Here is a 25,534-nt window from a genome sequence, read left to right as displayed (position 1 = left end):
GAACAGGCAACTACACTGGGGGCTTTTCAGTTTAGAAGTGACTAAGGAGGAGTGTGATGAGAATTATATTATTATGATGCACAGGTAAGGCAACATGGAGGGGGCAGACGCATTTCTTCCTCCTTTGCTGTGCTAGAATTTGGGGACCGCCCCAAGAAAAATGATAAGTGGGGTATTCAGGGCAGACAAATGGGACTAATGTCACATTGGCTATTCGCAACCTTCAGCTTCAGAAGCCACAATGCCTCTGCTGGGAAATGGCTGTGTTTGCTCCCTCCTCTCCTCCACTTTGGCCTTAGACAAGAAGATAGTTGGGTTTGGAGCAACAAAACACAAAATTTTGGAGAGAAATCTTCCCTCTTCAGGGAAGGGACAACTCTGGGCCATCCCGCACCCCCCCCCCAAGGAAATCCCTGAGTTCCCCATCATTAATTATAGAGAGGGAAGGGGGGAACTAAAACAAAACCAGATTGTTTTAAGAGGAAGCAAACCCCAATAGCTAGAGATGTATCACACACAGACCACTAGCAAATGTGAATTCAGGGGAGGGGAGGGCTGGCAAGGAAGTGAGGAGGATTTGCTAGTGCTTCCTCCTACGGAGGCCCTTTCCCCAAAGAGATCACAAAAACATTCCAAAACTGGTAAGTGTATTAGAAAAAGAAGAAGTGGGGTGGATGGGGGATAAAACAGAAACAACAGCCAACAAAAAGAAAAGATGTTCTACAAAAGCCAGGTTCACGGCATAAGCAGAAACAAAGGTCACCATCTGAATATTTTTTTTGTGGGGGGGGGGCAGGGGAGAACAACATTTTTGTTTTCTTTTTTTGTACAATTTAAATATACACAATAAATACAGCAATGGTGATATTTCAGTCAGCATTTATGCATACAGTGGACCCCACCATGCCCCCCCTTCTCTTGCAACCAACCCCTCCTGAACAAATGCACCCCTCCCCTCCCAGGGATTATCAAGAAAATAAAGAGGCAGCTCCTTTCACGCCCCCCCCCATACTGACTTGAACTATGCCAACCCAGTAACCAGCACAAATTGTGTTTTTTTTTAATGTCCTTTATACAAGCAGTGCTACCCTTTATGCCATTTTCTTCTTCCAGGGAGGGGGGAACCTTTGCACACATGGATGGGTGTGAAATAAGTGTGTGTGTGTGTTGAGGTGAGACAGGGGAACACAACACAGAGGAAAGTTTCAGCTGCCTTCTGATTCTCCACGGCAAGGAAGTTTAGAAACTGCTTGCTAAGATCCTGTTTGTCGGTTAAGTTTTGGGTTTGATTTTTTCCCCCTGGGGGCCGAGGGTGTGGGGAGGGGGAAAAAAGGAAACGATGTTAGTGAGATGAAAGCTGGGGGGCTTCCAAGCTCACCTTTACCTGTCTCTCTCTCTCTCCCCCTTCGCTAACCCGGCAGACAATCTTATTGGCACCCATCGGTGAGGAAGGGTAAAAAGCAGGGTCCATTACGGAATGCATCTTGTAGCAAAGATTCTACAAGCTCCTGGAGGAATCTTCCATTTAAATACTTCCTTTTCTTCTTTGCTTAAGCCATGTGACATGGATGCACACCCAGGGGGTGGAAGAGGATGAGGCCTGCCACGTAAAAGACACAGAATGCCGTGTTTGCCAGCCTTAACAGAACCTGCGTGGAAATTCTAACATGCCGGGCTCTTTGCCTTGTGCAAATGATAAAGCCAGGGCATAAAGGCAAGTCAGGGCGAGGGATGACCCCCCACACCTCCCACATATGGATTGAACATCTGCAAAGGCTAATGTAGCTGGAAACTTTAGCAGGGCCCCCAACTTGCTTGTCTTGGTTCCTCCTCAAACCCCCAAGAAATTCAAAGCCTTTGTCTCAGGAAAGGGTGTTTCCAGAAGCGGAAAACGGCCGTGGGAAGAAGCCCTCTCCCAGACCCACAACCAAGGAAGAGCTTCTCAGTAAATGGTGCAGTGAGGGCAAAATTATTTTTGGTACAGATCATACTCGGGACCATTTGAAGCATGCGGCAAACCCCCTGTATACAGAGTACAAGCTAACCTCTTCTCTCCCCCCTCCAAAAGGGTTGATTTGTGCAGCCATCAAGTTGCCGGAACTGAGCAAAAGCAAGCTGTCACCAGTTCAAGCTGACCCAAGACATCCTGTCATGTCTCGCTCCTGCTAAAATAACTTCGTCTGCACGGGGAGTCAAGACCACCCGCCCGGCCAATGTAGTAACAGTTCATTTGACTACCTCCTTCCATCACCTGCTAAAGAACTGCCAATTGACTTATGCCTCATATCTGAAACCCCTTGCTTATGCAATGCCAGGGAGATAATATTCAACCTTCCTAAACGCCCAACACAAAATTCCCCAGTGGTGGTGATGCGACAGGCAACCTAGTGACTTTTATGAAAGCGTTAACACTGAATTCTGTCCAGTAGCAGTTCTGTTGTGATGCTCTCATTTATTATAAAACATTTCGGCTAAAGGAAAACTTTCTTTGTTCAACACAAACATTACCCCAACATATTTACTCCCCTTAAAAGAGGTGTTTCGATAAAACCTGCCCTCCCTCCAATAAAACCAGGCATCAACTCTTTTTTTTCTTTTTAAAAGAAAATCAGAATGGGGAGGGGGGGGAGTTCATTTGTTTTAAAGCCATGTTCGGGGGGGAGTAGAAACACTTCACTTTTTCATTACATTGCTGCTGCTTGTATTGTTTTGTTTTTAAAATGCAATTGCTTTTTTCTTCCTTTTTTATAGAAAGTGTGTGTGTGTGTGTCACACATAAATTGCTAATTCCAAAAAGGCGGCTTCAGTAGTCAGGGAAATAGCACCTTTTCAAGAAATACAGGAAAGAAGAAAAATATATACTGAGAGAGTAAGGGAGAAAAAAACAGATTTGAAAACTGGAGTGAATGCTTCTCCAGGTTTTTAACCACTGAAAACAAACAAAAAACAAACAAAGAATCAAAGGTTCAGTTGCACGAAGCTCCATTGAAACATATTCTTCCAAAGTTTCTGTGCGGAAGGTTAACGCGCCCCCCCCCCCAAGGTTTTTTCTACTCAAAAGTTCGTCAAAAGGAAGAACAGAGGTAGGCCAGAGCAGGACAAACTCCTCTGAAGTCCACACCAAGAACAGAATAAAATAATTAATTTGCAAGTTATTGCACAAAGGCTGGGTCTCCCACGCCACAGTTTTCTAGTTAAATTACTTTCCGCAGGGATGTGAAAAAGGATGTTTTAAAAAGTTGCGTCTTTTTTTTTTTTTTTTAGAAAAAACATTAAATCAACTGTTCCTCTGGGTTTAGAACATAGTGCTGCTCTGTGCTCCTGGCTGGAAGGGTGCCTGCAGCAGGGTCTCCATGATGGCAAAGTAGTTGGGTCTGGGGCCAGGGTCTTCAGGGCTCTTGGTGTTGCCCACCCGAGGGCGCTTGGCTGCTTTCAAGTCGTCTCCCGGGACGGCGTCTTCCTGAGGCGCCCCAGTGCTGAGCGACTAGAAGGGCAACAGGAGAATGACAGGTGTGAGAGGAAGGCAGAAGGCACACAGGCAGAGAGAACTCAAGCACAATTTCAGACGAGGAGGCAACATTTCACAAAAGCCACTGCTTTGTTGGCAGGAGACCCTCGGACCAAGGCTCTTCAATTAATCCTGAGGTGGACACTTGGTGAAAGCATCTCCTCGTGGACCCAAGCTTCACTTTATGAGATTTCTGAATGAATACAACACCATTTATTGATCACTCGGTTTCTCCAAGGGGTGAGTAGAGTCACAAATATGGTGGTGTAATAATAATAATAATAAGAAGAAGAAGAAGAAGAAGAAGAATGCCACATTCACACCATATAATACTGATGATAAAGATAATGATAATAGCAGCAGCAGCAATCGTGATATACAACAAATTATATAACATGATATAACAACAACAACAAATTATTTTATATTTTGTTGGAAGCTGCCCAGAGTGGCTGGGGCACTATACATTATTTTTCCTCGGGTGCCAAAATGCCTCAGGCTGCCCCTAGCCAACAGGTAACCGATTTAGCAAAGTCACTACAGTGGTACCTCCGGTTAAGAACTTATTTCGTTCTGGAGGTCTGTTCTTAAGCTGAAACTGTTCTTAACCTGAAGCACCACTTTAGCTAATGGGGCCTCCTGCTGCCGCCGCGCCGCAATTTCTGTTCTCATCCTGAAGCAAAGTTCTTAACCCGAGGTAATATTTCTGGGTTAGCGGAGTCTATAACCTGAAGCGTATGTAACCCGAGGTACCACTGTAACTAGAAAGGAGACATGACCTCTCTCCACTGCAGCAAAAACTGTCCTGGAAAACAATTCAAAGCAGCAGCAGCAGCAGCTTTGTAAAAAGTAGCCCTGAGATACCTACCAAGCGTGATTTTACTCTCTTGGGAAGCTCCTCTTCCAGGGTGTAGATATTGCCTCTTGTGACCATCAGCTGAGAGCCATCTTCAAACTCTACCTACAGAAGGGAATGAGAGTGGCCATCAGACAACCTTACATTTCACAACCTCTGTGGGATCGACCAAACCACCCTTCCTTCTAAACCTAACCAAGGCTACTTAGCCCCAGAAAACGGGTTCTCGTTCTCTTCACTGTTTGGTTGTATGCGCTATTCCTCTTAAGCGATGCATTTCCAATTGGGAAATGATGGCGCCGTGAATCAAGATGGCTCCAATTTAAAGGGCATAACCCTCTCAGCTTTGCTTTCCCCGTTTGGATCCACCAGCTGGAGCAAAGGCAGGGCTTGCTTGCTAACACAGCGTTCTCCACAGAGGAGAAGCACACTCATCAGGAAACATCACTCCAGGGAAGTCACCAGTCCATCTTTGAATTCCAGAAGCAAGTCCATTTCTCTGCTAGTAAAAGTATCTGGCCTGGAAGGCAAAGGCAAAGGCACTGCTGGGCTCTTACCTGAAAGATCTGGCTGATCTGGGCAGCGATAAACTTGGCTTGGTAAGTGATGCCATCCGTCAACTGCAGCTGAACCACCTCCCCCTCAGCGGGTGGCCCCATCTTGAGGCAGTCTCTGCTCTGAGAGGCAAGTCAGGGAAGAAAGTCAGAGGGACTGTGGGAGGGAGGAGAGCACGCAGAAATGGCTGGCACTGTAACACGTTCAGCTAAGGAAGTCTGGGATGGGGCTGTATCAGGCAAGCACCCACAGACATGTTTTACAGGATTTTCAAGGGCAGACCCCGGGCACAAATAATAAGATAAGGCTATAAATCAGCCTTTCTCAACCTGTGGGTGCCCAGATGTTGTTGGACTACAACTCCCATCACCCCTCGCTAACAAGGCCAGAGCTCAGGGATGATGGCAGTTGTAGTCCAACAACATCTGGGGACCCACAGGTTGAGAACCGCTGCTATAAAGGCTACCAGACATGATCTCTACACACTTCCTGCAGTATGAGAGGCGGTAAGCCCATGACTACAAGGGGGGAAGAGTTGATGCTTGTGCAGATCCTGTTTGCTGGCTTCTCACAGGCCTCTGACTAGCCACGTGTGAGAATAGGATACAGAGAATAGTCTGACCCAGCTTGGTTTTTTAAAATAATTGCATACACAAAATATAGAATACAAGGGGCTGCTATACCTGCTCGCCAACCCTGCATACCTGCAAACTCCATTGCCAACCCTTCTCCCACACCTGGGCCAATCCCTCCTCTCTTGACATCCCGCTCCCTCCTCGCCTACCCCAGATGTCCCCACCTGAAGCACCTCTCCACTGAAGCAATGTTTAACAGAAGGGAGGAGGGTCTTCAGAAAGCTGTTTGCCAAACCACACTCTGAAATGCCTACCGCCCTACTTTAAACAGCTCGCTACCACTTTCCGCTGTTTGCTTGCCTGCCTGCCGTTCTGTCACCATGCTGGAGGTGGCCACACAAACTGCAGCACGATTACGGCTTTACAATTTTAATATATAGCAGAGAGAATACACACACCTCTATCAATTTTAATCTCTCATATATCTAACATGCCCCCATTTATGAGAGTAGTGGAAAAGCCCTATATAAGCTGATGTACAGTTGTACCTTGGAAGTCAAATGGAATCCATTCCGGAAGTCCATTTGACTTCCAAAATGTTCAAAAACCAAAGCGCAGCTTTCGATTGGCTGCAGGAAGCTCCCTCCTGCAGCCAATTGGAAGCTGTGCCAGACGTTCGGCTTCTGAAAATCTTCGAAAACAGGAACAATCACTTCTGGGTTTCGATCATCCAGGAGCTGATTTGTTTGGAAGCCAAGGCATTTGAGATCCAAGGTACGACTATATAGAATAAATAAATTGAAGCATCTTTTATCACAAACTTCTTGATCTCGTAAATACACATATTCTGCAAGTTTTACCAGCGAACCTTATGAAACCACTCTTTCTCGGATGGTACAACAGAAGCAATCCTCCCCCCCCCCGCCATTCATAAATTCCATACTAGATCTAGAACTTCAGCTCAAACTATCTTTTCTGTTCTGTTTTTTTAAATCTAACTCAAGAAGACAGAATTCTTATTTTAGCGATAATAGAAACAAGACTCACGGCCATGTAAGCAGAAAAGTAATACACACCCTTCAGAATGGCAGAGAGACCTATAGAACATTTTCCCACCTGAAACCTATGCTAACTTACAATAATGTTCTCTGGGTAAATGTTGTCGCTGTAGGAGCCATCTTCAAAATTGACTTCGTAGAAGGTTTGCGTTGTCACGCCAATCACTTTGCACCGGTAGTAGAGACCATTCCGGTTCTTTGTAATCACCGTCTGGGCCAGCGATACCTCCCTTGAAAATGGGATCTACGAACGGCAGATTAAAAACAGCAACGAGATTAGGCTCCTTTAAAACGAGAGAGAGGAGTGAAGGAAGAGAGATAAGCCACCGAGGAGACCTACCATGTGGCTCGCCGCTTTGTGTTTGAAGCAGGTGATGGACACTGCGTAAGGCCAATCATCTGGCTCGATTGGCACCCCTGCTGCGTGGGCGCAGGTGACATGGAAAGAGGTGGAACAGTGCTCATAAGAGCACTGGATGCAGGCGCCTGACACTTTCTTCATCCACCTCCGGCAGTACACACATTTCTGGGGAAGGAATAAAGGTTGGTGTTACTGCATGGCACAGAGCTACACATCACCACGGACATTTCTGGCAATTTTAACCTGACTTCTTATGCTTCCTCCACCTGCAGCTTGGCTCACGTGTTCGAATCTCTTGGAACAATTTGCTTTGCAGATAAAACTGCTGTTAGGGTAGGCCACATTCCAGATCAGCCATGAGGTAAACCTATGAGAGGCCCTGCTCTTTCAGCCCCCACTTTGTGATTCAAGTATTATATAGCTGGGTTTACTGGAAGGGTGATGCTTGTCTCCTGTCTTCATCAGTGAATTGCCAGCCCAGAGGCAGATACGTACATATGGGGTTGGGCAAGACTTTGAGTGGTTATTGCATCAACAAGAAACCCATTTATTTGTTTAAATCCAAATATCTGGGGGGATTGAATTCAGAACCTGACTTCAATTGTTTTATGTGAATGTTGTTTTATGTAAAATCCGTTGTATACTATCCAAATCTGTTCTATTTCAAGCCTGTCGTTTTATGGGCCGTCTCTGCATTGTAATGCCAGAATTGACGTACTGTTGCTTTAGGTTTCTTTACATTGTCTGCAACAATTGTGATGTGAAACACCTGTGGTCAACTTTGTATGTTCTATGCGTTTGTGTTGTAAGCATCAGCAGCTACATTATCCAATGAGAACTGAATCCACTAGTATGATCTTCCCTAGTATGTATATCTCATTGATAATTATTCGGTATGTACCTCTTTCTATATTTTGTTCTACATACAGGTTGCTCAGTTTTGTTGTCATTCATTGCTTGCAATTCCATTTCTAGCTGATGAAGACTTTATTCCGAAAAAGTTGAACTATTCCGGATGCACTGTCCTTTTGAGACTTTGGAGAGACGTCTTCCTTTGAGAGACAGTTTGGAGTTCTTCGCTATTCATTGGTTGTTTGAACCTTTGTTTGACTCTGATACATATAACAACTTGCAGTTACTTGTATATTTTGTGAGAAGTGTTGTATGATATATACATTATTTTGAAGTGGCTTATTCGTGTATTTTGAATGACATCATACTGATTATATATTTACTAAGAGTTATTAGCCAGCGTGTTGGGTTTGCATTGTTGCAGTCTGAGCTGAGAAAAGCTGAAGATTCCCTTCAGGTGCCACTACAGGGCATGTCATATATCAGCACTTGGTTCTAATCAGGGAGGGATTTGGGTATTGGCAATTTAATAATGAGATTTCATTGGTATTGACTAGCTGACTTGATCGCACACTTCACAACAGGCCCCCAACCCTGGCATTTTGTGTTCGTTTTCAAAACTGAAGTATCAAAATGTGCACAAATGAAAACACATCAAAACTACATGCCAGACCAATACAGGAACATACACAAAAATATATCGACCACTAAAAACATTACTCATATAGCATGTCAGCCACTGTTGCGGATTTATTCCATGTACTAATTGTTCCTCGAAAAACTCAAAAGTTCCACCCTATAGCTACATCAAAATAATTTACCCCCAAAAATTTATTCAGCTTGCCCAATTTCTTCTTGAACTATGACTTCTTTCGTCCCATTATTAGAAGAAACAACCCAATATTCCTTATACTGCTTCAATACCTTTCAATATACAGTGGTGCCTCGCAAGACGAAAAGAATCTGTTCCGCGATTCTCTTCGTCTAGCGGTTTTTTCGTCTTGCGAAGAAAGCCCATTGACAGCTTAGCGGATTAGCGCTACAGCGGTCTAGCGGCTTCTAGCGATCAGCTGTTAAGCGGCTTATCAGCGGATCAGCTGTTAAGCGGCTTAGCGGCTTAGGAAAAGGGCGAAAAAAGCGGGGGGGAAACCCGCGGGGACTCGCAAAACATTTTTGTCTTGCGAAGCAACCCCATAGGGAAATTCGTTTTGCGAAGCGCCTCCAAAACGGAAAACCCTTTCGTCTAGTGGGTTTTCCGTCTTGCAAGGCGTTCATCTTGCGGGGCACCACTGTAGCTAGTGGTCAGATGATTCCATCATGCCTGTCATTCTCAAACATCTGACCACTAGCTGTCACTATGGCATTTGAACAGACCTTGCACAGTGATAGAAAGGCAGAGATTATTAAGAGCAACTACATCTGCCGCCCGCCAGAAGAGGTCGGGGGAAGGCGGTTTCCATAGGAATGCATTAATTGATTTTCAATGCATTCCTATGGAAAACCGTGCATCGCAAGACGAAAAACTCGCAAGACGAAGAGACTTGCGGAACGAATTAATTTCGTCTTGCGAGGCACCACTGTATTTGGACCATGTCACTTGCCTTGAGCCCAGGAGCTCTTTTCCAGGAGTGAGCTTGCCTGCTTTTCTTCTCATTGAGAAAAACTTCTGGGGTTCCCTGAAACACCGTTTGAAACTTGCTGATCTAGAACCACCCACTCATCCACATTCCGCCTCTCGTCATCGCCTCCGGTCACTCAACCCACGCAACTCAAAACCAATTTTCTAGCAAATTAAGTTAACAACACAGCAAAGCAGGGGGAGGAGGAGACTCACTCTGCCATAAATGCATCCTGACAAGCCAGACAAGGAGGAAGGAGCTGAGCATCTCCCTTAGCCATTATCAGTCTCGCAAGATAAAATGTTACCAGGGAAGAAGCAGCAGAAATCTGTTAAAGGTATGAGATGAAGGGAGCAAAGGAGAAACCATGCGCCTACAAACATATCCCGGAAATAAAGCCATGTTGAAAAATCGTATCATCATCGCCACCATCATCGCTAAGAGTAAGAAATGGCCTGTCTGCCTCAGGATGGAAGCTACATTTCATGTATTCCACAGAGAAGATGACAGCTAATTATTCCGAATCTGTATGCCGTAAATAATTTACAGATGCGGGCCCCGCAAAGCCCCATTAATCAGGAGCCACACAAATGGTGTTGTTGATAAACCAAGCGGCACACAGCACTTATGACAAAGGAGAACTTGGCCTTGATACCTGACATGGGCCACAGCTCAGGACCCTGCCCCCTAAAGGAAGGACCCCCTCCACCGCCCAGCTAACAAAATTTGTGAATCAAACAGAAATAGCAAGATGAAGACAGCTGTCTTCCTTCACTGTGCCATATCAGCATTTATTACACAGCATCAAAATCAAATATTAGTCAAGGGGTCAGCAACTAGAAACTCTGGGGCCAAATCTGGTCCCCCAAAGCTAAGAACAGTGATGAGGTCAATGGAACCTTGGCAGCAGGCTATGTGTGCATGTGCGTGTATGTGTATGTCTTATCAAAGACATACATCTTGGAATCACAGAACTGAAGAGTTGGAAGAGTTGCCATCTAGTCCAACCCTCTGCAATGCAGGAAACTCAGCTAAAGCATCTGTGACAGATGACCATCCAACCTCTGCTTAAAATCCCCCATGGAAGGAGAGGGAAGAACAGCTGCTAATCATATGCCAAATTCCACACTCCTGGTAACAACACACACACAATGTAACAGGCTGTTTTGACTATGTAACTTCTATTTCAAAGACAATTCAACCTATAATATCTCTCAAAGTGTAATTCCATAGACCAACACATCATGCAAACAGAACATATCAAGAGAAATAAAAGCCCAATGGATGGTCAGGAGACAAAGTCCATTCGGTTCCTAAATCGGCATACCGGCAATAACCACAATATGGTATGCTTATCTTACGATGTTCCACGTACCGCTGCTTTGAGGATGTAGATATCAGATCAGATGAAAAACTTGAAGGTATGGCACAGGGTGAATGCAGAAGTACGGGGTTCGTGGACATACCCTGCCCTGCCCTTAGCAGTTACAGGCCTCATCTCCTTGACCAGGCCTCATCTCCTTGTTCAGCTATGGAGTCTTTGGGTAGACCTGGGCAAATTCTCTAGCTTTCAGCCTTTGTTCTGGAAACAATAGGCCTAGTCCCAGGTGACACCACATGGAGGGAAGACAGAAAACCTGTCTTTTCTAAACTCAAGATAACTGTCTGCTTAAGCCTTTATTATCGCAATATGCTCTTCCTGCCCTCTCCCCAATTCTTTGTTCTGCCACATAAGATCCCAAGCCTCATTGACCTTTATATCATCATCTGCTCCTGCTTCGAAGCAAGACCCAGCTCACAGAACTTTTTTCCCTGAAGCAGCTAAACAGTTGTGCCTGAGTGTTTCCTTAAAAGACCTCCTGTCACTGCATGGTGAAATGTGCAAAGGAGAACAAGCCGTGGATTTGGTTTCCAGCTTTTAAGCTAGTTAACTGCGGCAGGGGGCTCATCTTCTGCAAGATGTCTTGCCTGATTCGCTTTCCCACTGAGACTAATTCAAGCCCGGTCTATTTAATCCACTCAAGATTTCAATGCAAAAAAAAAAAGGGGGGGAGCTATTTCTCTCTTTATGGAACGAGGAGCTGCACAATCTGAACAAGAACACAAATACTAGGCTAGATTACTGCAATGCATTATACATGGGGCTGCCTCTGAAAGAATCTTCAGCCGCTGCAGAATTCATTGGCCAAGTTGCTCAAGACGATTTGAGCATATAATGCCAATCCTGTCCTGACTGCACCGGCTGCCAATCAGTTTCCAGGCCGAATTGAAAGTGCTGGTTTTGACCTATTAAACTTTAAATGGCTCAGGACTGCAATATCTTCAGGACTGCCTCTCCCCATATGAACCAACCTGGACAATCATCATCAGAGGCGTTCTTCATGTGCCTTAATCAGACCCCATCTGTTCTCCAAGACAGACAGAGATCTTCCCAGACCCTGATAAGAGCCCTTTAATGGAGGACTGAACGAGGGACCCTCTAGAGGCAAAGTATGTGCTCTACTATTAAGCTAAGGATTCTTTCAACAGATTCTTGCAGCAAGGTGGAGGACTGTGCCTCTTCATTTCTGTTTGCTGCAGTTCAGCACAGCTCCTTACGTGGAGTGCCGTAGTTAAGACTCAATACCATGATTTGCCCAGCCCTTCAGATCTGCTCATCCCACCACCCAAGGAAGGAAGGGATTATTGGGAGCAGCTGGAAACTCTCCCGATTGGTGTTTATGTGTGTATCCGCGTGTTTGCATTTTAAGGCTACTTGCATATGGGCCAGTGCATGCGGTTCCTGAAACAACAAGGGCTAGTGACATGGTTCATGCAAAATAAAATAAAATAAAAAGGCAGAAAATCCAGACCAAACGTATTCTGTGAAACTGCTATTCAAAACAGCAAGGAAATGCAGAGCAGACAAAGGGATGGGACAAGCCGTAAAGCCTCATGGCAGCTGCAGAGGACTTAACAGATTTCTCTGGGGAGGCCCATTAAGCGGTACAAGCAAGTCCCATGTAAAAAAAGGATTTTTAATTTGCTGTTACAAGCGTGGGTAATGAAGAGGACGGCGAGCTGGAAATGTCAGGTTATCCATAAAGGAGCTAGCTCCACACAATTTATCGCTTGTGTATCAATTCAGAGCCGTCACTCTGGCCTGAATAATGAATGCATTTTACCTCCACCGCATGAACCAAAGCCCCCTTTGTAGGGGGAGGGAGAAGCTCAACAGCATAACAGAAGCCTCTCCTAACCTCCAAGCCAAAGTCTGCCAGAGCTCTCAGCAGGCTAACGCCCTGCGTCACTTTTCAAGTCATGCCCCTCCTTTTTCCTACCCATTTTGATGGGTCCTTACCAGTTTCCACCTTTGCTCCAAAACGGCAGTGATGTCTACAGGGTGGCGCTCAATGACATTGAGGAAGCGGGCTTCAGGGACAGCGATTGCACAGATTACATGGACCCACCTGCAAAACAACGAAGATGAAAATAATGATGATGATGAAAAACTACTCTCTTCATGGTCCATAGGCTAGCAGTTGCTGGTCCCTGGCAGAAAGCTAACTGGCAGTAATGAAACTGGACTAATCGACTCTCCGGTTATCTAGGAGCACTTATTACAGAAGCAACAATTCTGGCACACCTCACAACAGAAAGGGGGTGTGTTGTGCCACAGCCTATCTCACTTTAGAACTCACTAGTTGAATGCCTGCAACATTTATTTCTCCAAGTTTTGGGAGAAGTCTCTAAAGCATGAAATAGGGAACATGAGGTCCTGCATATGCTGTCGGACTCCCAGCCTCAGCCTGCGCGGCCAACGCTCAGGGAAGATGAGAATTATCATTCAAGAACATACGGAGGGCCACAGCTCCCCCAGCCTAGTTCTGGAGAATGGCCCTTTCCCCTGCTTAACCCCTCCCCATCGTCCCCGGGGAAGGAAGAAAACGGCCCTGCCACTGCTAAGCCACAGCGCCACTAACTTAAAAATAAAAATGCAAAACAGAAATATTAAACAGAAAGCTTAGCTGCAAATCTCCCTGAAGACTTAAAAAGGCATGGGGGGGGGGGCGACTCACACAGATTAAGGTAGCCTAAACCACCCAAGAGACTTTGCAAATGGAAATAACAAATCCAAGTCCACCTAGAAAGGTAGCCATAGCAATGGGATTTTGAGGATCTTCTTGTTATAAACTTATAAAATCCTGGTGGGTTGAGAGGCATGCAAATTATTTCATTTTATATTATTATTTTTTTGTATTCTATATACCTTCCATCTGTGGTCCTTTGAAGGGCTCCTCCCCTGAGATTACAAAGACAGCAATCCTACAGGCACAATATTGGGGGGAAAAACAGGTTAGCAATTAAAGAAGAAAAAAGACATTTCAAGGAAGAGTCCAAACGTTTTCACATTAGGGGCATGTCTATTGATGTAGCGTCTTTTAAAACAAAACAAGCAAGCATATGTTTATAGCCCACATGGTTATGAAGTTAAGCTTGAACCCTAAATTGGGACGTGTACAATATAGCCTTGCCCCAATGTCCTTTTGGCCACTTCCAAAAAGGCTTGACTTACCGCTAGCAATGCATTGGCTGAGCACCGGGAACAGGTCCAGCCTTCATTCACTATGTCAGGATGTATCCCATAGCAACCTGTGACAAATAGAAAAGCATCAGGTTGAAATAAATAGAAAGCAACACTAAAAATCCAGGCACATATTTCACATTTTGGCTCTTCCGAGGAGCGGAATTGATGCCATGGGAGTAATGCAGGAAACCATCTTAGTAAAACCAGAGGCTCAGAGAGAGGAAGGGAAAACCATCTTGTGCACAAAGCTCAGCTAATGAATTATCCGCATGCCTAGCTCACTCATTTCTGGTGCTCAGAACAAGATATGAATAACACACCTAATAAAAACAGACAAAAGATGAATACTACGCCTTCTCTCCTCCCTACCATCCAAAATCTTCCCCTCTAAATGCTAGCCCAAATAAAAAAAACATTTCACAATGCTTTTGCAAGAAGCTCAAAAGCTAGGGCACTGGCCCTCCTTCGGGACAGGAGAGTTCCGCAGCTGAGAAGCAGCCACCACTGGTGCTCTACGCACATCTCTGCACTTCAGATGGACAGAAAAGAAGTTTACAAGGGCATTTCATATTTAATATATAAAAGAGGAGGCAGGCCCTTCGACCCTGTGCACACAATGAGTTAAAACACCCGCTTTACATCAGGGGTGGGGAATCCAGTGTAGGGGTGTAGGAAAGTTGGGGGGGGGGCGACCCTGGGTGTCATCTCTGAGGGGGGTGTCAAAAAAGCACACCGCGGGGGGGGGGTGGGCTCGCTCCGCTGCCGCCGTGCGTGGCACATTGCCCCCCCCTCAACCCGTGCAGCTCGCCCCTGGTGCACGGCATGGCCACAGCTCCTGGCGTCCATGTGGCTAACTCTGTCACTGATCCAGTGGCCCTTCAGCCTCAGTCTCCGTGGCTAACAGACAAGTCTGCATGGCTTTCGGATGCTGCTGGTTCCCCACTCTGGTTCTACATGATTTAACTCTAGGAGAAGGGCCAAAGCAAAGTGAAAGGCTCCAAGAAAGACACGGCCACTCTCTCTCTTTCAACAGGATATTTGGGTGAGGTACTTTAATACTTTATTTCTACAATCTCGGTGGTGGGGAGAGAATAAACCTTCAGGTAATGCTGAAGCCTTTTGAGTTACATAAAAGGCAGCTACTTAACAGAGGCAGATATAATCCCCATAAGGGAAAGGATGGGGCAGTGGTTAAGTCAATAATGTAAAGCCCATAGTCTCCTTGAAGTCTCCCCCCCCCCTCTCTCTCTCTCTCTCTCTCACACACACACACACACACACACACACACGCCAGGGCGGGGGAAGCAGAAGATTTAATCTAGACCTTGTGAAAAAGAAAGACCTCGGTTGTCACACCTTCAGAAAGCTGATCAGGAAAGCAAAATGGAAACTGTTGTCTTTAATTAAAATATTTATGGAGTCCCAAAGAGCTGTGTGAAGAGACTGTGAAATTTCAACATCGATTTCTTGCTTCAAGAGAGCACAGAAAAATATGCTTCTGTATTTGGGGAGAGGATGGAAGAATAGGTCTTTTGGAAGAGCAGATGCATTTTTTGAAAGATGCAAACTAAAAACAAAATGCAAACAGAGGGAGAGAGACAATAAGGAAGTATTGATTGTGCGGGGCGGGGGGGAGTGTTTGCAACAACCACAGTGTGGTTTTCGAGCTCTGCTTCTTAAAAGGTATGGGGGAAAAGAGCCTGGCTAGATTAGATGGATTGTGACCATTCTTGAACATTTCAAAGTATGACAAATAACTGCATTTTATATACTGAGTTCAGATATCTCTTATGGAACTAGTAAAACCGGTGAAACCTGCAACAAAATGCCACAGTGCAAAGTGCTCCTGTTCTGAGTTACGGCAAGGCAGCCATATCTCCTTCCCATACGGTCCCTTCTGGAGAGCCATGGGCTGGTATAGAATACGTCTCTTATGACTCTGGTGGGGTGTGTACAGATGCAGGGACTGTATATACTGTGGATTCATGGGGAGGGAGCAGCACAGGAGGAATCAACCTTGCTAACCTGATCCAAAACTCCACACATACACCCCTCACTCACACACGTAAGCAAATCTCACTACAGCCAACCAAAGACAACCAACCACACCCTTGGCCACCCCCAACCTCTCTCACCACCAAGGAAATATAACAAGCAAATAGTAAGAGAATGCATACAAGTGATGCTGACACAAAACCCCACACATACAATAAGTAGAAAAATAGAAGCATTCTCACCCCACTTGCCATTTCACTCTCCCCCTCTTTCCTTCCCAACCGAATACCGCATGCAACACTAATGTCTCACAACAAAGGAAACTGATCACAGAAAACACAACTTGAAAAAAGAGACAATGCACATATTTTTGAAAACTAATAAATCTTTAACAAAAAAGAGATGTTTCAGAAACTTTCCCTTGTCCTTCCTAGACCTTCTCTGCCTTCCCAATTAACCATTCTGCTCAGGCTGGAAGCTTTGAAGGAGGCTGGCCTATAATGGATGTGTCAGAGGGGGGAAAAGACCCAATAAAATAATGGACTCTCCTCTAATAGATACTGTCTTGCCAGGAGCCCAATCTATAAACAGAAAACATCAGAGGGGAGGCTTGAGCATCTGAAACAAATAAAAAAAAAATGCCCTTTGGTTTATGGCAGGTGACATTCCCAACCCTTGCTTGGGGTGAGGCAGAGAGGCTTGGACCTGGCTTCTTGTTTCTCTTGGGGGTTTGCTTTCAAATGGGAACTGCAGCTGCTTCCTATTGCTCAAGTATTTTGCTTTGGCATCTCTGTTGGAAGATGCCCTCAAGGTTTCTTGCGAAGGACTGTTTGCATATACTTATACGCACCACAGCCTGTTCCTCACAAGGGTTATAGAAGGATAAGCCAGAGAGGAAGAAATCGATACCCAGTAGGCGGAGGGCACCCTGGGAAAGACGCCACAAACCCCACTCTGATAACTTTCGCAAAAGAATACATGAGTAAGGTGTCTATGTGGTACACCCACCCCTTCCCTCCTCATTTAATACTCTCCGTAAAATTAAAAACCCTTAAGTGTCTGCTCGGGTCTGAAGACACTCCTTAAAGGCATTCCGTTCTCCCAAAACTCACATCTCCATTCTCTTCCCACTTCCCAGAAGGGAAGGGGAAGCAGACCAATGGCAACTTCAGGAATAACATCTTAATGAGGAACAAATTGTATTAGGCCACAGCTCCGGGGCAGGGGTACATGCCCTCCATGCAGGCCCCAGGTCCATGAATGGGAAACAAAGAGCAAGGGAGAAAAGTGGACCAAAAGGCAAACTGTTCAATTTATGCAAAACAATCCTGCAGGACTGAAAAGTTTACATCCTGGTGTTTAAACACACACTGGCCAAAACATGGATAGCTATCCCCAAAGATGTCAGTCTGTGTTATACCTTGTGATTCAAGGAATAGGTACATTAATGGATTGTCTGGAGGTTTTTGGAGGATGGATGGTGGCTACTGAGGTTGAATCCTGACAAGACAGAAGTATTGTTTTAGGGGGACAGGGGGTGGGCAGGTGTGGGGGGACCCCTGGTTCTGAATGAGGTAATTGTGCCCCTGAAGGACCAGGTGTGCAACCTGGGAGTCATTTTGAACTGATAGCTGTCCATGGAGCTGTGTCCAGGGCAGCTGTTTATCAGCTCCATCTGGTACGCAGGCTAAGACCCTCCCTGCCCGCAGACTGTCTCGCCAGAGTGGTGCATGCTCTGGTTATCTCCCGCTTGAACTACTGCAATGAGCTCTATGTGGAGCTACCCTTGAAGGTGACCCGGAAACTACATCTAATCCAGAATGTGGCAGCTAGACTGGTGACTGGCAGTGGCCGCTGAGACCACATAACACCAGACCTGACCTACACTGAAGACCTACACTGAAAGACCTACACTGGCTCACAGTACGTTTCCGAGCACAATTCAAAGTGTTGGTGCTGACCTTTAAAGCCCTAAATGGCCTTGGCCCAGTATACCTGAAGGAGCGTCTCCACCCCAATCATTCAGGCCAGACACCGAGATCCAGTGCTGAGGGCCTTCTGGCAGTTCCCTCACTGCAATAAGTGAGTGTGATGGGACGATGAGCTGCTTGTGCGTAAAATGCAAGTCCCTCAGAGTTTGATCAGGTTTTCAAACCTCTGCCTGTGACGGAGCCCCTCCAGCATGGCTGCGTCAATCACTAGTAGAATCCGAAAGTGGCTGCTTTCGGAATCTTTTCCAACATAAAAGCTCTTTAACGGAAACACGTCGTCTGGCCTCTCGGCGTGACAGTTTCCGGCGAGGTGTGGGTGTCCCTATAGGAGGTCCTGAGACCTCCCCACTGTTTTCGCTGGAAGTGTCTCTGAGCCATCCCTCCGACTCACTTTCCCTTGGAGTTCTTGCTCGCCCTCTACTGGTTCCCTCTTCCGCTGCTACTCCTCTCTCAACCTCAGTGAGCCTTTGCGCCCCCGGCGCTTTAGATGGCAGTTCCCTGACATCCACCTCCCCTCCAGGGCCCCCTTCACCCCCTCCCGTCTCCTCCCCTACTGGCGGTGAGGAGGTAAAACCCCTGAAAGAACCTCCCTCATCTTCCGACGTCGCGAACACTTCCCTCCACTTGTTGCTGTTCCTACTCTCTCGGTAATCTTCGTCATCGGAGTCCACTCCCTCTTCCAACTCCGACTCCGCGAACCCTTCCATTTCCTCTTCCTCATCGGTGGTGCCGAAATACTCCCTCCTAAACCTTGCTATCGGCTGAGGTTTCCTCGGGAACCTTTGGTGGAACGTTTCTGTTAAAACCTCGTCATTGACTTCCTCTGCACTTACCCAGGTGTTTTCTGACTCCGGTTCCCCTTCCCACGCCACCAAATACTCCACCTGATTTCCCTTCCACCTGGAATCGAGGATTTCCGCTACATGGTTGCGGCGTTCCCTCTCTTCCAAGGCTGGTCCCCTGACGTACTCCCCTTCACGTCCCCCCCTGTATGGTGACAGTAACGACCTGTGGAACACTGGGTGCAATTTCATGTGGTTGGGTAATCGGAGTTTGAAAGCTACCGGGTTGACCTGCTGAATGACCTCAAAGGGTCCCAATCTTCTGGGCCTCAATTTCTTACAACCCCCTTTGAACGGCAACCCTTGGGTTGACAACCACACTTGATCCCCCACCCTTATGGTTTCACCTTCCCTTCTGTTCTTGTCTGCCTGCTTCTTATATTGTGCCTTAGCCCTTTCTAAGTTGAGCTGGAGCTGATGATGGATCGCTTCCATCTCTTCTACAAAATGTTCAGCCGCTGGGACGCTCCATCTCTCCCCTCCTTCCCCTGGAAATGCCCTGGGGTGACACCCGTAATTAGCCAAAAAGGGACTCATCCCTGTGGACACATTCTCCGCATTATTGTAGGCAAATTCTGCCAACGCCAACTTTTCGACCCAATCGTTCTCTCTGTCATTGACATAACACCTCAGATATTGTTGAAGAATGCCATTTGCTCTTTCCGCCTGCCCGTTGGTTTCAGGGTGCCGGGCAGTTGAAAAATTGACTTCCACGTGCAGCAAGCTCATGAGCTTCCTCCAGAACCTGGAAGTAAATTGTTTGCCGCGATCTGAGATCACCCTCAAGGGAGCCCCGTGCAACCTAAAGATGTGTTCTACAAACAACTTCGCTGTTTCTTCCGCTGTGACTGCATGTGAGCATGCTACAAAGTGGCACATCTTAGTTAACAGGTCTACTACTACCATGATGGCTGTTTTCCCCTTGGACTTTGGCAGATCCGTCATAAAATCTATTGATATCGCTTCCCAAGGCCGTTCTGGTGTGGGTAATGGTTCTAATAACCCTGCCGGCGCCCTTCTTTCCCCTTTGGCTCGCTGACATTGGTCACACCCTCTTACATACTCCCTTACATCTTCCCTCACCTTAGGCCACCAAAATTCCCTGGTAACCAACCACATGGTCTTGTGTTGTCCAAAATGTCCCGCCGTGGGGCTATCATGCAACTGCTTGAGTACTCTCCCCCTCAATTCACCTTCGGGTATATACAGTGCCCCTTTGTAATACAATGCCCCATTTCTTTCCTCAAAACCTCCGGGACTCTCGCCCTCCCCCCTGAGACCTCTGAGCTTATCCTGGGCATATTCATCATTTTCCGTTTCCTCTACCAGTTCTCGTTGCCCCACCAGCGCCGCCCCACACACCCAGCGGTCCTCAGGGATGACATGTCTCTCTTCGATCACCCCCTCCCCTTCCCAATACTCTGGTTTGCGTGAGAGCGCGTCCGCCCTGACGTTTTCTGGGCCTGGCACATAACAAATTTCAAAGTTGAATTTGGAGAATTCCTGTGCCCATCTCACTTGTCGTTGGTTGAGCACTCGAGCTGTTCTCCAATACTCTAAATTCTTGTGGTCGGTGCACACTTGCACCTTGTGTTGTGCCCCAATTAATAAATGTCTCCACCTCCGGAATGCTTCGTGAATGGCAAGTAGTTCCCTGTCATACACCGTGTAATTCCTCTCGGATTTATTCAGCTTCCGCGAGAAGAAGGCACACGGTCTCCACTCCGACGCACTCCTCCCCGGTTGAAGAAGGACCGCCCCTACCGCCCGGTCGGATGCATCGGTTTCCACTCTCATGGGTTTTCGTAAATCCACATGCAGAAGTTGTTCTTCCGAGGCGAAAGCCCTTTTCAGTTCTTCAAAGGCTCGATCCGCCTCTACCGTCCAAACAAATTTCTTCTTGCTGCTGAGGCAGTCGTGATGGGCGCCGTCAAGTGGGCAAAGTTCTTGATGAACTTCCGATAAAAGTTCCCAAACCCCAAGAATCTTTGCACGTCCTTCTTGGTCTTCGGTGTCTTCCATTCCAGTACCGCTTGGACCTTGCCTGGATCCATGGCCAATCCCTTGTCTGACAAGCGATACCCCAGGAATTCCACCTCCTTGGTATGAAACTGGCACTTCTCCAGTTTCACCCACAGCTGGTTGGCTTGCAGCCTGCCCAACGCTTCTCGAACGTCCCTCACATGCTGTTCCTCATCTTCCGAATACACCAACACGTCGTCTAAAAAGGCCACACAATTCTTGTAGAGCAAAGGTCCCAGAACGTGGTTTATAAAAGCTTGAAAATACGCGGAGCCCCCTTGTAGACCGAAGGGCATAACGAGGTATTCAAAGGCTCCCAAAGGGGTAAACATGGTGGTCTTCCATTCATCTCCCTTCCTTATGCGTATCAGATTGTACGCCCCCCGCAGGTCCAGCTTTGTAAAAATCTTTCCCTTCCTTACTCTGGTCAAAATGTCATCAATTCGGGGCATAGGGAAAGCCAGGGGCTCCGACACTGCATTGAGGGCCCTAAAGTCACACACCAGTCTCGGTTTGTCTGTGTTCTTTTTGTCCACAAAAAACACTGGGCTGCCCCCCACCGCTCGGGACTCTCTGATGAAACCTCGCTTCAGGTTTTTGTCAATGAACTCCCTCAGCTCCTGCATCTCCCTGTCTGACATGGCGTACAGCTTGCCTACTGGGAGTTGGGCCCCAGGGAGTAGGTTGATTTGACAGTCAAAGGGTCTATGCGGTGGCAGTTTGTCTGCTTCCCTTTCGCTGAATACGTTGCTCAGATCTGCGTATTGCGGGGGCACCTTCCCTTTGTCCATTACTTCCATCCCGGCTAGGGTGACTCTGTCTCCTCCCGAAACCTTCCCCTCCTTGCAGTGTTCTAGGCAATGCGCTGACCCAAAGGAGACCACCCTCTGATGCCAGCCCACTAGCGGATCGTGTAGCGCCAGCCAGCTCATCCCCAAAATGATGGGCGCTCCTCCCAGGATGGCCACATTAAACGCTATCTGTTCGGTGTGCCTTGCCACCCTCATTATCATCGGGACAGTCTGTTGGCTAACTTCTCCCCCCAACAGCTCTCTGCCGTCAATCGTAGTCACCTGCAAGGGGTTACTTAAAGGGATGGTCTGTATCTGATGCTCAGCTGCAAACTCCTTACTCATGAAATTACAGGAGCTGCCTGAATCCAAAAGCGCCTTGATCTTTAGTGGGTGTCCGTTTGGCAGTTCTAGTAACACCTCTATCACTAAAGCGGGTCTGGGAGGTTCCGGCGTGGGCACTTTCACTGCTCTTTGGCCTGGCTGCTGTGCCCCGACGGTGGCAGCCAGGCGTTGGCTTTTACTTGCTCCTTGCCTTCCTCTTCCTTTCCCCCAACAGCTCCTGCCATCCCTTGCCATTCCTTTCTTTGTGGGCAGACTCTGGCAAAGTGCCCTGGCTGTTGGCAGAGATAACATCTCTTGGCGCTCTTTCCCTCCTTCTTCCGCCCTTCACTGGGATTTGAAACTGCGCGCGCCCGCGCTGTTCCAACTTCCATCGGCTCTGCCGGCGGGAAAGGTGGCTCTGGAATGTCTGGAATGCGGAACTCCCTCCAACGGTCTCCTTTCCCTTCCCGCTTTTCCAAAGCCCTCGCCTCCTGGCGCGCTCCTATGGACAGCGCAGATTTGGTTAACTGATCCATAGACTCCGCCCTGGGCCCCCGGGAAAGCTCATCTTTGACGGTTGAAGAAAGCCCCTCTTCGAAAAGCATTTGGATGGGCTCCGCCGATAGGTCCCACCCCAATTTATGAATCAGCATAGTAAATTCAGTCCAGTACTCACGGACAGATCTGCTTCCTTGCTGGCAAGCCATTAACTGCCTTCGCACCACCCCCTGCTCAATATCGCTGGAAAACATCAGGTCCATGGCACGAAAAAACTTCCTCGTGTCCTTTAGGATCTCATTATTCGCTGCCATCAGGGGTCTAACCCAATCTTTCGCCCCGGATTCGAGATGGCCAATCACAAAAGCCACTCGCGATTCCTCGTCGGGGAAGTCATCAAACTGCAAGTTTAGAGCGTATTGCATCTCTGTTCTAAAGGCATGATAGTTCCTGGGATCCCCCCCGAATTTCTGCACCAATCCTGGTACCTTTCTGGCGAGCGGGGTGGTTTTCTCCTTTCCCTTTTCTGCATCCTGAGCCCTCCTCTCCTCAAGCCTCGCCGTTTGCAGCGCCAACTGGATCTCCAACGCCCTGTACCTTTCTTCCAGGCTTGGACCCCCTCCAGCTGCTCCTGCTCCTCCGGTTTCGGCTGGGTTGCTCATGATGCTTCTCCCTGCACAAGCTGGCTTTCGGTGACTTTCGGATTGCTGTGATGGGACGATGAGCTGCTTGTGCGTAAAATGCAAGTCCCTCAGAGTTTGATCAGGTTTTCAAACCTCTGCCTGTGACGGAGCCCCTCCAGCATGGCTGCGTCAATCACTAGTAGAATCCGAAAGTGGCTGCTTTCGGAATCTTTTCCAACATAAAAGCTCTTAAACGAAACACGTCGTCTGGCCTCTCGGCGTGACAGTTTCCGGCGAGGTGTGGGTGTCCCTATAGGAGGTCCTGAGACCTCCCCACTGTTTTCGCTGGAAGTGTCTCTGAGCCATCCCTCCGACTCACTTTCCCTTGGAGTTCTTGCTCGCCCTCTACTGGTTCCCTCTTCCGCTGCTACTCCTCTCTCAACCTCAGTGAGCCTTTGCGCCCCCGGCGCTTTAGATGGCAGTTCCCTGACAGTGAGGTTACAGGGAACCAGGCAGAGGGCCTTCTCAGCAGTGGCGCCTGCCCTTTGGGACACCCTCCCATCAGATGTCAAGGAAATAAATCACTACCTGACTTTTAGAAGACATCTGAAGGCAACCCTATATCAGAAATTTTTTAATGTTTAATGCTTTACATTTTTTTATGTGGTGTAAGCTGCCCAGAGTGACTGGGGAAACCCTGCCAGATGGGCAGGGTATTAATAATAATAATAATAACAACAGCAACAACGACAATACCAATAGATTCAAATCTCAGTAGTCATGAGGCTCCCAAAGAACATGAAAGAGAGTCTGTGAAATGCTGCTTGTGTTCACTGACAGCCAGCCTGGAAAGACAGGTGAGGGGTGGCAGGGTATAGCTTCAAGAAATAATTGAGCCAAATTCACAGAGAAGAAACAAGGAGAAATGCTCATGGTTGACGAAGATTTAACCAGAGGTCAGAAAGATGAAGGATAATCGGTTGAAGACAAAAGAGGGACATTAAGTTACAGGATGGGAGAAGGAGCATAGCATAAGGGGCAGAGCGCTTGCTCTGCAGACAGAAGATCACAGGGCTGGTTCCTGGCATCTCCATTTGGAAATATCAGGTAGAAAGTGCAAGCATAGAATTGTAGAGTTGGAAGGGATGCCGAGAGTCTTCTAGTCGAACCCCCTTGTATTACAGGAAACAAGACCTCTCTGTGTCTGCAACACACAGACCTCTCTGCCAGCCACAGTGGACCAACCTGGGCTATGTGGACTATCTAAGGCAGCTTTCGATGCCTCTGTGCTTTGTGGTGGTTGAGGGAGTTGACAATGAAACCCAGAGAAAGGCAGTTCTAGTTCTAAGCATGCACAGACCTCCTTGGAAATCTACATCCCTCCCAGGGATGCTCTCAGGTGGCTGTTCTTACCAGGCAACCTGTGCTGCAGCAACAGGTGGAGGGTGTTTTCCTCCAACGCAATGCTGCAAGGCAGAGGGGGAAGGAGCGACAGAAGTTCTGATGCCACCAAAAAGAAAGGAAGGGCTGGGCCCAAAATACAACCACAACAGAGAAACGCAGCGTAGACTTACTGGCATGGACCTGCAGGCAGCACTTGGCACAGGAAATCAAGGGGCTGCTTCCATCCTCTCCGATGTAGGAGTTGGAAGGGAGGGGCTCTGTGTTTTCGCCACTTGAGGTGAAGCACATCTCAGGAATAAGAGGCTTGGTCTTCCGCTCGTATTTCAGAGGTGGCTGGAGCGAAGAGCTTTCTCCAGGGGAGACTGTGGCTCTCTCTTTTTCCAACTACAAGAAGGGGGGGATACAAATTACTACTGAGTAGAGCTTGCTCATCATCCAGAGAGTCTGGAAAGCAATTACAGTGGTGCCTCGCAAGACGAAATTAATTCGTTCTGCGAGTTGTTTCGTCTTGCAATTTTTTCATCTTGCGAAGCGCGGATTCCCTGGGTATTAATGGTTTTAAGAAAAAAGCGAACAAACTCGCAAGATGTTTTCGTCTTGTGAAGCAAGCCCATAGGGAAAATCGTCTTGTGAAGCAACTCAAAAAACGAAAAACCCTTTCGTCTTGCGCGTTTTTCGTCTTGCGAGGCATTCGTCTTGCGAGGTACCACTGTAAATAGACAGGTCAACCTCTGATGATCACGTCAGGCCCCCTTTATTTTTACAGTTCATTCCCTTTTGCCATGGAAACAATGCAACTCCATCCAACTGATTCGATTTACACGACTTATCTGTCTCATTCACCATACAACTACTCAAAGGCCTGGGTTCAGACGTAACAGAAAGCCCGTTTCCCCCTATGTGAACGAGCTGCAGTGAGCCTCGAGTTCAGACCTCTTCTCTTGTGCGGCTACAAGGAGATGAGAAACGCTTGATAACCATTTTAAACAAGTTCTAGTTTCCCCATGCCGTCTGAACTTGGGGACCTTCAGTCTGTTTAAACTCTGGTTAGAGAGAAGTCAAGATCAAACTGTGGTCTCATGATCTGGTTTAC

At 47.3% G+C, this 25,534-nt stretch overlaps 1 protein-coding gene across 2 annotated transcripts in view; it reads right to left on the bottom strand.

Annotated features, from left to right (window-relative positions):
• Positions 1–630: 630 nt before the first annotated feature.
• Positions 631–25,534, bottom strand: part of KDM4B (lysine demethylase 4B) — a 167,052-nt gene continuing 142,148 nt past the window's right edge. For both annotated transcript variants that reach the window (XM_081895424.1, XM_081895425.1), the window contains exons 13-21: positions 24,612–24,825; positions 13,940–14,016; positions 13,634–13,689; positions 12,725–12,833; positions 6,893–7,078; positions 6,632–6,796; positions 4,922–5,041; positions 4,377–4,469; positions 631–3,484 (exon numbers count right to left, since the gene is read on the bottom strand). In XM_081895424.1, the coding sequence (XP_081751550.1) occupies positions 3,296–3,484; positions 4,377–4,469; positions 4,922–5,041; positions 6,632–6,796; positions 6,893–7,078; positions 12,725–12,833; positions 13,634–13,689; positions 13,940–14,016; positions 24,612–24,825 (1,209 nt within the window). In that variant the 3' untranslated portion in view covers positions 631–3,295. The remainder of the gene's footprint in view (positions 3,485–4,376; positions 4,470–4,921; positions 5,042–6,631; positions 6,797–6,892; positions 7,079–12,724; positions 12,834–13,633; positions 13,690–13,939; positions 14,017–24,611; positions 24,826–25,534) is intronic.

This window comes from Podarcis melisellensis (genome assembly GCF_964234715.1).
Source record: "Podarcis melisellensis genome assembly, chromosome: 18".
NCBI classification, from domain to species: Eukaryota; Metazoa; Chordata; class Lepidosauria; order Squamata; family Lacertidae; genus Podarcis; species Podarcis melisellensis.
Note: the sequence above shows the minus strand (reverse complement) of the source record. Positions and strands in the feature narration are given on the sequence as shown.